Below are 12,440 nucleotides of genomic sequence, written 5' to 3' on the forward strand. Positions count from 1 at the left end.
TTCATTTTCACATGACTCTCACTGCACTCCTTAGTTTCCCTCAAGCTTTTCTTCTTTCATGGCACACTCTTTGGTAGCCTAGCTCAGTGTATAGAAATATTTTTCAGGGAGAATAAAAATGAGAAACTATGTTTTTTGCAATTGTCATTATATTTCTCATGAATTCCTAACTTCATAACAATCACTTCACTGCAAGTTCCTCGAAGCAAGATGAAGTGTTCAGTATCTGCAGTGGCAATAAACCAAATCACATTTCATATAAAAACAGTATCTACTATTCCGAATATTCATTTATCATAAAATAATGATACAATTAAAGGAACTCAAACTGAGCGAATATTCTGCAAGAACTGAGACCAGACTGGTGAAGCGTAGCATGGAGTAGATGGACCATTAACTCAATCCAAGCTCATSTACTTGGTCTTCCTTTTATCCTTCCAGCTTCTTCCCTTCTTGTTAATATGGATTTCTAAAATTTCTGACACAATTATAAAAGAAGCAACAAAGCAGTGTGAATAGTAGGGTATCTGGAAATGTCTGCTTAATCTCTGTTTTGWTCTTCAGATCAAAATAATCCAAAAGCCCGTGATATGATTCACCATGATAGCAGCCCATTCCTAATCAAAGACTCCAAAGTGCAACCGTCTCAGAAATAGGGTTTGCCACTGATAAACTGAAAAGTTCAACCAACATTTTTATAAATTATTTCTCCTTCCCATCCATGCTTACTTTCTCTGCATGCATACTCTTCCCCTTGTGTAAGCAGACATCATCACTGTTAGATAAGATAAATTCTGGGAAACTTACTAGAGGTGTCATATTTCAGACAACATTAGTCTTCTAGATATATATTTTGATAAATTTTCTCTTCCAGATTGGTTTTCCTTTTCTCCATTACTCCTAACAATTTTGTACTAATGACACAGTGTCTGAACAAGTTATGCTAATAACCATTCTAACAAGCTTCATTTCTCTCTTCTGATAGCCTGATAAATTGCCACCAACTACTTCAAAATGCAACTGTTAGACCTTCCTCTGTTACAGCATAATTATAACTCCAAGACCTCTAAGAGGCTTTGCTTTTTAATAWACGTATTTCCAGGCAGGTTCTTTAAAAACTGTACTGGCACCTCCCTTAGAGCAGCAACACACCAAGCAGGCTGCCAGTTCTAACAGCGTTAATCATYRCCTGGTCAAGCACTTTTTGAGCACWTCTGCTACTAGAAATCCTCAAACTGGTCCCTTTTCTTTCTGTATGACTGAGCAAATCTACTCAGAAATATCTTCCCTCTTGCATCTGTAGACACACACAGCCAATACTATGCAATATAACACCTACTGTGYTGAATGCATGCCACCCTACACTATTCAGCAGAAATAGTCCATGCTTTTTTGTTCAGTCAATTTATTTCCTCTTGCCACTTTTCCCCTCCACAAACTTAGCCACTTGCATTTTAATTAAGTCTGAAATCAGCATCTTTTTGCTTTTGAATTTTTCCCTCAGTATTTCTATTTACAGTTTTCTCATGTCAAAAGGAATCGCATTACAAGTATGGAATTTTTCCAGAGTAAAASTGGAACAGAACAAAACAAAAACAGCTATTACCACTTAGATTGCCAAGTTAAAAAGAATACGSGAGGTATAACTAAATTAAAATGCAGCACACCTTTATTTTTAAATCTGTGAAATTGGCATTACACCAATACACCTGTGTGAAAAATGCTGTCATTTTGAGAGGAAGAACATGATGGACTACCTCCACACATTTGCTCTCCTAAGAGGAGAAAAAACACAGTGTGAATTTTTGAAACTGTGAAGCAAGGAAGGAAATYTGTCCAGTATCCATATAGTTCTACRTTTTTAGAAATCCTCTTTAAAGAGTAACTATGCACTTCCCAAAAAAGCTTTTGTAATATATGCTTAAATGACAACAATTAAAATTAGTAACTAATTACAATTAATTTTTCATTTTTAAAACTAAGCTGCTGTAGCCTTCTCTCAAGCATGACACTGATGGCACATTTTTGTGCCCRGCTCATACTAAGACATGATGGAATCAGCTACCACCCCACAACTGCAACACAGCCAAGAACAGGAGCCTTTGGAGAAGGAAAACAGGAGAGATGGGAAGAAGGAAATGTGAGAGACAAAAAGCTCTGCACTACTTATCCCAGAATTTTTCCCCTAGTAAAAATCAAAATTAGAGAGGCAACATAAGAGAAAGCAAGGGAAAATAGCTTGGCCAACTCTGATGAAACATCTACTCCAACATCAGAAGACAGAGGGATGCAGAGAGAGAAGAAATTGATTGATCTGCAGATCAAGCAGAATTAACTGCAGGGCTTTTGCTTTTCAAAAAGCTGCAATGTGAGATGATGTAACTAGAGGCAGCGTGAAATGGCTGGTGTCATTTATATTGAGACAGACCAGTTATTCAACAAATACTTCTCCCATCTCTTCTTAGGCTAACTATTCCCTTGGGAGTCCTGCCTACTCTCTCCTTTCCAAGGAACTTCAACATCACACAGCCAAACACTGCCCTCAATGTAACTTCTACAATCCCTAAAATTAGCAAGTTTCTATAAGCACACCACAATATTCAAAATTATTGAAATAAAAGTAATTGAYGACTCAGCCAAGATTGTGTATTGTCTGGATAATTTCAGTAAGCTTTCACTGACATTGTATATAAACTGCAAAACATGATTCTTGACACTGAGCTGATTGACATGATGTTGTCCTTCTCAATTGGCACCACCAGCTCTAAAACTTCAAAATTGTATGAAAGATTGCAACATACATTTGTTTTCCTTCGCTTTATAAAGCATAAGAGGGCATTTCAGGACAGCAGGTTTATTTGTTACCAACAGCAACATTAGCAGAGCTGCACAGAACTTCAAATTAAGCTAGGTAAAAATAATTTTCGTAAGTTCTTTGGCAAATATTATGGGAATTTCTATGATTTACAACATTTTAAGCCCCAAACAGTTAAATCACAATGYTGTTATCAAACCATACCATCAAGATTGCACAGGCTTGCTACAACTGGTTACTACCTCTTCCAAAGTTCAAGCTATGCAATGCMAATAAGCTGATTATGTGGAATCAAAATTTCATCTATGGTTTTTGTTCTGTTGCCTTAATATTTTAGTAAATATAATGAAATTACCCTCATCRATCTTCAGGACTGAGGACAGAAAGTAGGAGTAAGAAAATTAAAGATTATCTGAAGCATTAACAGTGGCTGGAAGACTAGCAAGCAAAGAAAAACCCACTCACTGAAACTGTCTCAATAGCAACAGTCCCCTGAGAATGTATGTTCAGTATATTCTGTGACTAAAGGTGCTGAGGATAGTCATGTGGTCTCCCTTGGATAAATTACCTGCTGTCTACAATGATTTTGTATATTAAAAACACACATTTACTTGAGCCAAGACATCAAATGGCAACAGGTCAGGATTCCACATAGCAAAGACAGACTCCATGGTGCTCTCCACAGCTCGCCATGATAAAACCAAGGGACCTGCTGGATTTCAGAGTCCTCTCCCTGCACACCCACCTCACATTTAATATATGCAGACCCTGACCAAACACAAAATCAGGATGTGGCCAATTAAACATGTGGAAACAGAACCCRAGAAATGGGTTTGTATCCCATTAAWCAGACACAGTGACAGCARTAAAAAACCAGCCCAACTYTTCCCAAGATCTGAGTGTCAGTGATGATTATTCTTTAGTAATTCCTTTGCAACTAACCACCATCTGCCTCAGGCACGTTATYCAGCAACTCTGACAAAGTGTTCTTATGTGCCTTCTTGGAACAGTTTAAAGATATGCATCAAACACCTTTCAGAGACTCAAATATATTTTGCCTGAGARGCTCCTTCAATTATTCTAGCAAATAGGCTCAGCTTCTTGTCCTACTTTACATTATTGGATACCACCAATAGTAATTTGGACTGAAATACTGAGTTAACCAAGTAACCTAACACAGAACCGAGCAGCAGGAATATATATTTCCTCTAACTGTAGCTGTCCCTCATATTTAAGCAGAGTTTGCACAAATATCCATGATTATGCTATTTCACAGTTTTACTGTTTCTCACACAGAACTCAACGCTTGTTCTGGCACACCATGAATAGCTGGAGAAGATAAAGTRCTTCTCTTATTCATCACAGAAGGGAAGGGAGCATCAGACCACGGTGGTACACACTGCTCCCAAWATCCTTCCAGGCCTTCAGGTAGCAACCTGGGTGATGAAATGAAGATTACACTTATTAAATTTGCAATGTGCTTACAGGCTTTCTGGTGGGAGGGTTGACAGGTTGATAAGAGGGGGCTGTAAGCACATTAAGAGTACAAAATTAGAATATAAAATGAACTTGACAAATTGGAGAAGCAGCCTGGGGAAAAACTGAGATTTAGTTCAATGAGAACCAAGTGGAAGATTCTGTGCCTAGCCAAGAACAATTAACTGCTCAGATAATGGATAATAACAACTGCTGAGGTTGCAATTCTGCACAAAAACATAGCCCACAAGAATCTACATATGACTTAACAATAGTTTGAGTTTTACAATAGAAAAAAATAAAAGGCAAAGACTGWACTGGGATTTAGGAGAAAAATTACATAAAAGTACTCTTGTTGTTCTACCAGTTTTGGTAATGTTCCACTGGGCACTGAAATGAGATATGAACACTTTGGAGATAAGTGAAGGTAGAAAAACAAGAATTAACATAAAATACAATTCATGAGGGTAGACTTTGAGCTGTTTTGTTTTAAAGAACAGATTGCTAAGGGGAGACAARTGTTTTTGAATACTGGAGTCCATATTCATGTGATGCTGAACAAGAAATGATGAACTCTAAAGAAATAGCTGTAATTGTCTCTGARTTGAGACCCTTACCAGCTGTCTTTCCTGTGATTCTCTTATTTCCATTGCCCATTTAATATTACATTTTAAGAGGAAAGTCTTCAATACACAAAGTTAATAAAGTGCAAATCCTTGATTTCTAGGAAGGTTTGTAAAGGGGGTTTCTGGGCTGTTCCTTTTTACACAGTTGAAGAATTTGAAAAGCCTGTTTGTTCTGTGCAACTCTTAAAAGACATCCCATCAGATTTCAGGATTATTCTCGCTGCTTCTTACATAATTTTTTTCTTCCTGACATATTTAAATTGAGAAATAACCACCTGCTGAAATCAATACTGAAAAATGAGATAATGCTACCTRTTTTTAGTAAGAATAAAATCATCACACTCCTAGTCACCATCTCGAAATTTTCTGACTGGTAGGAAAAAAAAACCACTCATGTTTCACAGCTAAAACCAAACTTCCAAACACAAGTTTGCCTTTCAAGACAATGGATTCACTTAATTGTCACATTCATCCACTGATTAAAAGCAACTGCTTCCACTTTCCAGACCATCTGACTGTCCAGAAAGTTGTATCATGTTCTTACCATTTCCAAGCTGATCTAAAATTACTTTTACATTTTTTAAGATACTCCCCTTGAGTATCTTAAAATTCAAGGTTTGACTGCACTTGCACACTGAAACTGTAGTACAGTTCTTCTAACAACATCACAATATTTCAAAATTATTTGCATATACATTTCCTGCTGGCACAAGTTACAAAGAAATTACATCTAGAAAATAAATACAGTGATGAGTTTTTCTTCATATCAGTAATCCACACTAAGACTAATGACAGTAGATTTAAATTTTAAGTTATGTAATCATTCCATATGGTGGCTGTCATAAATAAAAACTTGAATGAAGCTACCCTGTGTGCAGGCAATTAGCAAAATTGTAGATACTAAGTATTTCAGCAGAATTATTGAGCTTTTTTTGGCAAGAGGGTGTATCAGGTCTACAGAGCCTGAAGCTACTAGGTTTGCAGAAATTGAAAAGTACATCTCTGTTGGATGTGYTCACACATGCAGGGAGTCTGTTCACATCAGCAGGTACAGCTAATGCAGAGAGCACATTCCAAAAATATGCATTTCAGCTTCTACATTTTGCATGAAAAGTAGCCTTATGTTTTGGTCTAGTGAACCTGTCAAGAAGAGAATTTATATGAACATCCGTAAGAATAAGTTACCATATAATCATCCTACAAGATTCAATCATTTAACAAGCTTGATAACACAAATGGTTAGATGCCAAAATGCCATTCMTTTCCTTGCATCATCTTGGTTATTTGCAGCTGGAAAGAGTCAGCTCCAAGTTTGCAAATAATAATACCAACTTTTCTTCTTGTCATTTCCACATATGTTAAACAGGTATWTAATAATCTCTATCTGCAGGTATTCAGATAGAAGAAGGGTCCAGTTTTATATTAAAGCCACTGTGATTTGATGATTATGAAAAACATTTTAATTGTCTTAACCTTTCTTTTACTACCTTTATGCACATTCAGAGAGACAAAGACTGGCTCATTCACCTGCTCCAGGCAATGCATGGCACCTGGCTGAACTGCAAAATTCCACTACAAGTCTGAGCCCTTCGTTTCATCAACATTATTTCACAAATCAGGCAGCAATCCAGCAACATGGCATATCTAAATAAGACTGCAAATAAAAGGCAAGACTAAAGTTGCTAAGGTAAACCCAGCAGTGTCCATGTGCTGTCCATCTGCAGGCCTCAAGGTGTTGTGTATGAGGCCTTTCAGACAAAATGTGAATGCAAGTGAAGTGAGAAACACAATACTGTAAGTTATTGCAGCATTGTGCTACTCAGAGGTCCCAGCCATGACAAAAAAAACGATACTGTGAGCACTACACAAACAAGCAGAACTATCCTGACTCAAACAGTTCACAGATTATGTAAATAATAAAAAAAAAAAAGAGGGAGGAGAAAACAAAGCTTTGTACAAGCTTTTCTCTGCAAGAGAACTGAAGGGTTTAAAGGAGACAGATCGTGGAAACTCCGTGATACAAAGATGATTCTTTTCAAAGCCATACTATACACATGGAGACAAAGTTTTCACTTTAACCCTGTTGCAAAACCTTACATAGATCTACAGCTTACAAAAGCTATGTCAGTAGCCCAGTCATTATTTTAGTATCRRTGTCTCTTTATCACAAGGAAGGTACACAACCATTCAGATGAAATGTGGCAACCTGTCCAACAAAAAACTTGCCCATAAAAAAAAGGCAGAATCCTGCATTTACAAGTATTTCTGCCTTTTTCTAATAGTCACCAAATTAATGTACTTCACAATATATTCCTTCTTGGTCTGCTAGTTCCTGTTAATATGTCTGCCCTGAGTCTTCTTCACCAAATATATAGTTTGAACATTCACAGATGAGCAGCTTCTTTTTTTTATATTAGCAGAAATGTAATTTTGTTTTACAATTAAATAACTTCTGATACTTACCAGTAAAATAGCAAAATTCATTCATTTCAGACACTGAAGAAAGGTAAGATCAGACTATTTTAAGATTGAAGGTCAAAATGTATTTAATAAACTTATCTGACCTGTGAATTATCACTGCACATACAGATACTATTAAAGACACATGCTTTCCAACTTGTTCTTATGAAAAACTAACCACGGCTTCCAAACCTGTTGAACAACTTCATGGTACTCCTCTCCCGTTCAAATTAGTGCATACTTCTTTACTTTTATCTACAAATTGCACTCTTATTGATGGATGGCCTCAATAAACATTTTACCAGTAAATGCTCTTTGTCAAATGCTTGTAGGTATTTGTATGAGTAAATTTACATTCTTTTCTTAACAGATTTTCTGATCAAGCACCATTTAACATAAAAATGGATTTGCCTTCTACTAATGAAAACAGTATAAGACACAGCATAATTTGACCTACTGTGTCTGCCTTGCAAATTAGTAGCCTTTGAGATTCAAGAGTTMTGCCAAAATTTAAACCAACTGTATTTCCAAACACAGTTTTGCAAAAATATCTTAGCTCTCCTTTAAAGAATAATAAAGTTTGTTTAAACCACAAAGCACACCTTAGTCTTCCCTTCRTGGTTCCACAGAACACTAATCATATAACGTAAATAATTTCAAGTTGCTCTTTTTAAAAGGGGGGGAGGCATAAAAACCCACCAAGCTTTAGTTTACTGAAAGTTAAGAACAAAATGAACATTGTAGATATTACACATTACATTTTATATCTTCTTTAATGGGAAAACCCCACAATTCTTTAATGGCTTTACATTGCTTCTTCCCATTTCATACATCARGTCTGAGAGACATTTCAAAGGCAGATATTATTTTTTCAAGGCTCACTCTCACAAAGCTCATTAAAGCAACTGTCGGGAAGAACAGCACCTGAGTGGTGCATAACAGATCCATCCATCATCCCTACTCCCCCTCATCCATCAATAGAAGGACACACCACATGCCATAACTGCATATATGAAAAACTCTCCTGCAACAGAAGTTAAACATGCACAGCTTGGAAACCCTAATGTATGARCACAAAGGAGATTTTATAAACAATCTTATTAAGTACAAGAATCTGATAACGTGAGAAAGACCAAGCAGCCAAAACACTGAAATTTAACTACAGAAATGTAGGTAATACAGTAATGAGAGTTTTAATTACTTTGAAGGATGTAAGGCTGTACTTCAGCTCCCATAGTAGCACATGCAGAGTCCCAGCCAGGGCCAATACTCGAGGGTACTCTCAGCTTGTACGGTACCACCTGTTGGAGCACCGCTCTCCCTTCCCACGCAGCTCTCCCACAGCACGTGGCACTGGCAACACACCACACTTTGTCACAGGGGGTCTAATGTCACCTTAGTGCGCAGTGTGGAGCAATTTCAGAACGCTAGGAACTCACATATGTAACTCCATATGCTCCTAAAGSAATCTAAGTACAACTGTGCACGCTGAAACAGGTGTTCCAAGTTTTGGCAGCACAGCAGATTTATAACAAAACTTGTATTTTAGACACTGAGTGGATTCGGTTTTAGCCTGAAAGAAACGACCATATGCTGTTGAACTTTATGGCCAGCCATAGACCCTACCTCAACATCAAACAAATATTTTAAGATGGGTATAGGAGAATATYTCTGAAGAAAAAAACATGCCAATAAGTTTCAAAACCCTGTATCTTAAAACATGTTTTAAGTACATAAAGATAAAAATAACCAAAATATACAAGTAACATGTAAGATCATATTTGATACCAAAATCTTAAGAGCTAACCTTCTAACAAAGCACRCTGTAATGGTTTCTAAATATTAAAACACACTGAAATGCAATTAGCAAATTTTAGGAGCACAGTACAAAGTACAGTAAGAAACTTTTTTGCATGTATCAAAATGTTTTTCTGCAGTACTCGGAAGCCGAATATTAATTACTGTACAAAGTACAATAAGCCACTTTTTTTACATGTATCAAAATGCTCTTCTGCAGTATTCRGAAGCCAAATATCAAAGCACTCTTMAAAAWCCACACAACAAACAAAATCTAAAAGTTGAATGGAAAATTATTATACTAGAGTAGAACAGAACCAAAATTAATCCATTTTCTTAATCAAAACTAAGAGAATATCAAAATAGCATGAAGCAGTAGAAGCAAGGATTTTGTAAATAYCTAGCTTAGAAATCTGAGATATGYGAACAATTAACAGTTTTAACAACAGGCTGTCACGATTTCTAACAGGATACTGTCTCTGCTAAACTACACAACCGAGAAGCACTTTGTTTTCTTATTACAAAATGCTGATCAGGTCCATAACCCTGAATAGAGAGCTGCATAATGGACAACTGTAATCCAACATGCCAATARTGAACGTAGCAGGAGTCAGCACCAGATCCAACACTTTCTGGGAGGAAAAGACCTGTATCCTCAGATCTGATATGAAAACACTGCCGAAGCACATCATAATCAAATATTTTCATCTTTTATCACACCAATGCAAGTACAATACCCCATCTGAAAAGATACTGAACTGCTTTAGACCACACTGTTCCCTCTAGATTAAGTTTTTACAGCACGACAATACCTATTTGACAATATCCACGGCCAGGTTTTCTTTTCATGTGCATTTCTGCAAGACTTGACATTTACAATACTTACGCATTGCAATAAGGTTTCTTTTCATATCCTTTGTAGTTATTCATGTTCAGAGCCATTTTGCAAACTTCACAGTGGAAACATCCTTTATGCCAGTACTGTAAATAAATGTAAAGTAGAATTACTTACGGGACTGATGTTTTGAAAGCACTGTTAGGGTATGGTAAGCGTAAAAACACAATTACATGTCAATATTTTGGCCATGCATTACAGGTCTCTTAACTAAATCAGAAGAATTAGTTTCACRTGAAGGTAAAGGTGCCTCTGAAACACACTCAGAAATGTAAATTCTCTGCTAAGGTGAATGCCAAGACCCCTGCATGCTGACCTTGCCAGGATAATTTTAAAGATAACTGAAGCAGGAGTTTGACGTTTTGCCTCGCTTAAAAAAAAAAAAAAAAAAAAAAAAAAAANGAAACACACTCAGAAATGTAAATTCTCTGCTAAGGTGAATGCCAAGACCCCTGCATGCTGACCTTGCCAGGACACTTTTAAAGACAACTGACGCACGAATTTCACGTTTTGCCTCGCTTAAAAAAAAAAAAAAAAAAAAAAAAAAGCGCCGCTTGCTAAGAATGCAATACTACGCGAATGCAATCACTAACTAATGTGACGGCTGGCTTTTTGGTACGCCGCACAGACACTAAATTTAGCACATAATACGGCATTTTCCTCCGGTGGCTTCTACCGCCTCGTCTTGCCTTTCCGGGGACCGTAATTTGGCGCATCTCTCACAGCCTCCCTGTTATTTACGGAGCGAACGCGCTGGGCTCCAACCGGTACCACCGGGGACAACCCCGCGGGACGGGGCTGCCGCTGTCCCGGCCACCGTCCCCGCCGAGGCGGCCATGGTGCAGCTCGGGGARGCACCGACAGCTCCAGCCGGGCGGGGGCCACCTGCAACTTCATCCCTCGGGGAGCCGGGGGGGCGGCGGGGAGCCGGTCCCGGGCACCGTCATTCCCGGGCGGGTACCGCAGAGCGCCCCGGCCGCTGCGGCCCCCGCTCCCCCGCGGCGACACGGCGGCTGCCCCCGCCGACGGTGACAGCGCGGATGCCGGCCCTTGAGACGCTGCGTTTGCCACCTGCCGGCTCGCCCCGATGCCCCGCCGGCCCGGCCCTGCCCTGCCCGCCCCGCCGGAGCCGCGGGGAGCGGGACGGGCACGCCCGGGAGGCGCGGTCCCCGCCCGCCCGCGCCCCAGCACCTTGTCCAGGCAGTTGACTTTCTCGGTGGGATAGACCACTTTGCCACAGCGGGCGCAYTGGGGGTTCATTTTGCGGCTTCTCTCGGGCGGCGGCTCCGGCGGGCGGCGGCGGCCGAGGYTGCGGTGCGGCCGGCTGGGCTGGACGGGGCTGCGGGAGGCCGATCTATCATCCCCTGCCCTGGCGGGGACGCCGGGGGTCCTCAGCGGCTGCGGGCGGGCGAGGAGGTCATCGGCGGCGGCGGCGGAGGAAGCGGCGCTCCAGCTGACTGCGGCTCGGCAGCATGTGCGAGTGGGCGGGCGGGGAGCCGGTGCTGCCGCCCCCGCCGCTCGCCGCCCGCCCCCGCCGCCTCCCCCGTGTGCCTGCGCGCTCGGCTCCCGCGCCGCGGGCTGGGTGACTCACGCCGAGCCCCGCGCTGCAGCCGCAAGCCAAGCCAAGCCCACCGGCACGGCCCGCAGCGAGGGGAGGGCACAAGGGGAGGGCGAGCCCCGCGCCGCAGCCGCCCCGATGGGGGGTACCCGAATGGGGGGTACCCGAATGGGGGTACCCGCATGGGGGGTACCCGAATGGGGGTACCCGCTGCGCCTCCGGGCGCACCTGCCGGGGCTCGCTGGGGCGGGGCCGGCCCCGGCGGGAGGGAGATGGATACGGAGATGGAGATGGAGAGCGAGAGCGCGGGGCAACGACGGCGCTGCCGCGGCCGCGGGGAGCTCGGGCGCTCCCCGAAGTGAGGCCCGAGGCCTGGCCGTGCTCCCACGGGCACCTGCCGGGCGGGGCCTCGGCCTCTCCCCCGCTGCACACGCAGCCCCGGAGCCGCCAGCGGGTGCGGAACGTCTGTGCGTTCCCCCAGCCTTGTGTCCCGATGAGTTTTCGGGCGCGGCGTTGCAGCCTTTCCSGGGCTGAGTCTCGCCGGGTCTCAGCAGCGGTCCCGCGGGGCGAMCGAGTCGCAGCCGGAATGGCAAATGACGCTCCTCGGAGCAGCCTTTGGGCAGTCATTTCGGATTTGCTCTGCAGCGCTGTGGAGCGGTACAGCGAGAACTCATGCGGTTTTTCTTCGCTGAGGACTTCTTTAACTACCTGGAACACACACCACGCTGAGGGAAAGTGCTTAAGCCAATGCAGCGCAGCCTTTTCGGAGGGTTTTTTCCAGTAGTGCAACACTCTGTGTGGCTCACAGCAAGG

General features: G+C 41.7%; 1 protein-coding gene across 2 annotated transcripts in view; it reads right to left on the reverse strand.

Moving 5' to 3' along the window:
* NEBL (nebulette) overlaps nucleotides 1-11,572 on the reverse strand; it is a 244,553-nt gene extending 232,981 nt beyond the window's left edge. Inside the window, exons 1-2 of one of the 2 annotated variants that reach the window (XM_057383631.1) lie at nucleotides 11,261-11,572; nucleotides 10,061-10,155 (exon numbers count right to left, since the gene is read on the reverse strand). In XM_057383631.1, the coding sequence (XP_057239614.1) occupies nucleotides 10,061-10,155; nucleotides 11,261-11,329 (164 nt within the window). In that variant the 5' untranslated portion in view covers nucleotides 11,330-11,572. The remainder of the gene's footprint in view (nucleotides 1-10,060; nucleotides 10,156-11,260) is intronic. The other variant, XM_057383639.1, reaches the window with a different exon arrangement.
* Nucleotides 11,573-12,440: the final 868 nt, after the last annotated feature.

Source organism: Malurus melanocephalus, unplaced genomic scaffold (assembly GCF_030028575.1).
Source record: "Malurus melanocephalus ecotype Western Australia unplaced genomic scaffold, MMel_1.1 scaffold_14, whole genome shotgun sequence".
Taxonomy (NCBI): domain Eukaryota; kingdom Metazoa; phylum Chordata; class Aves; order Passeriformes; family Maluridae; genus Malurus; species Malurus melanocephalus.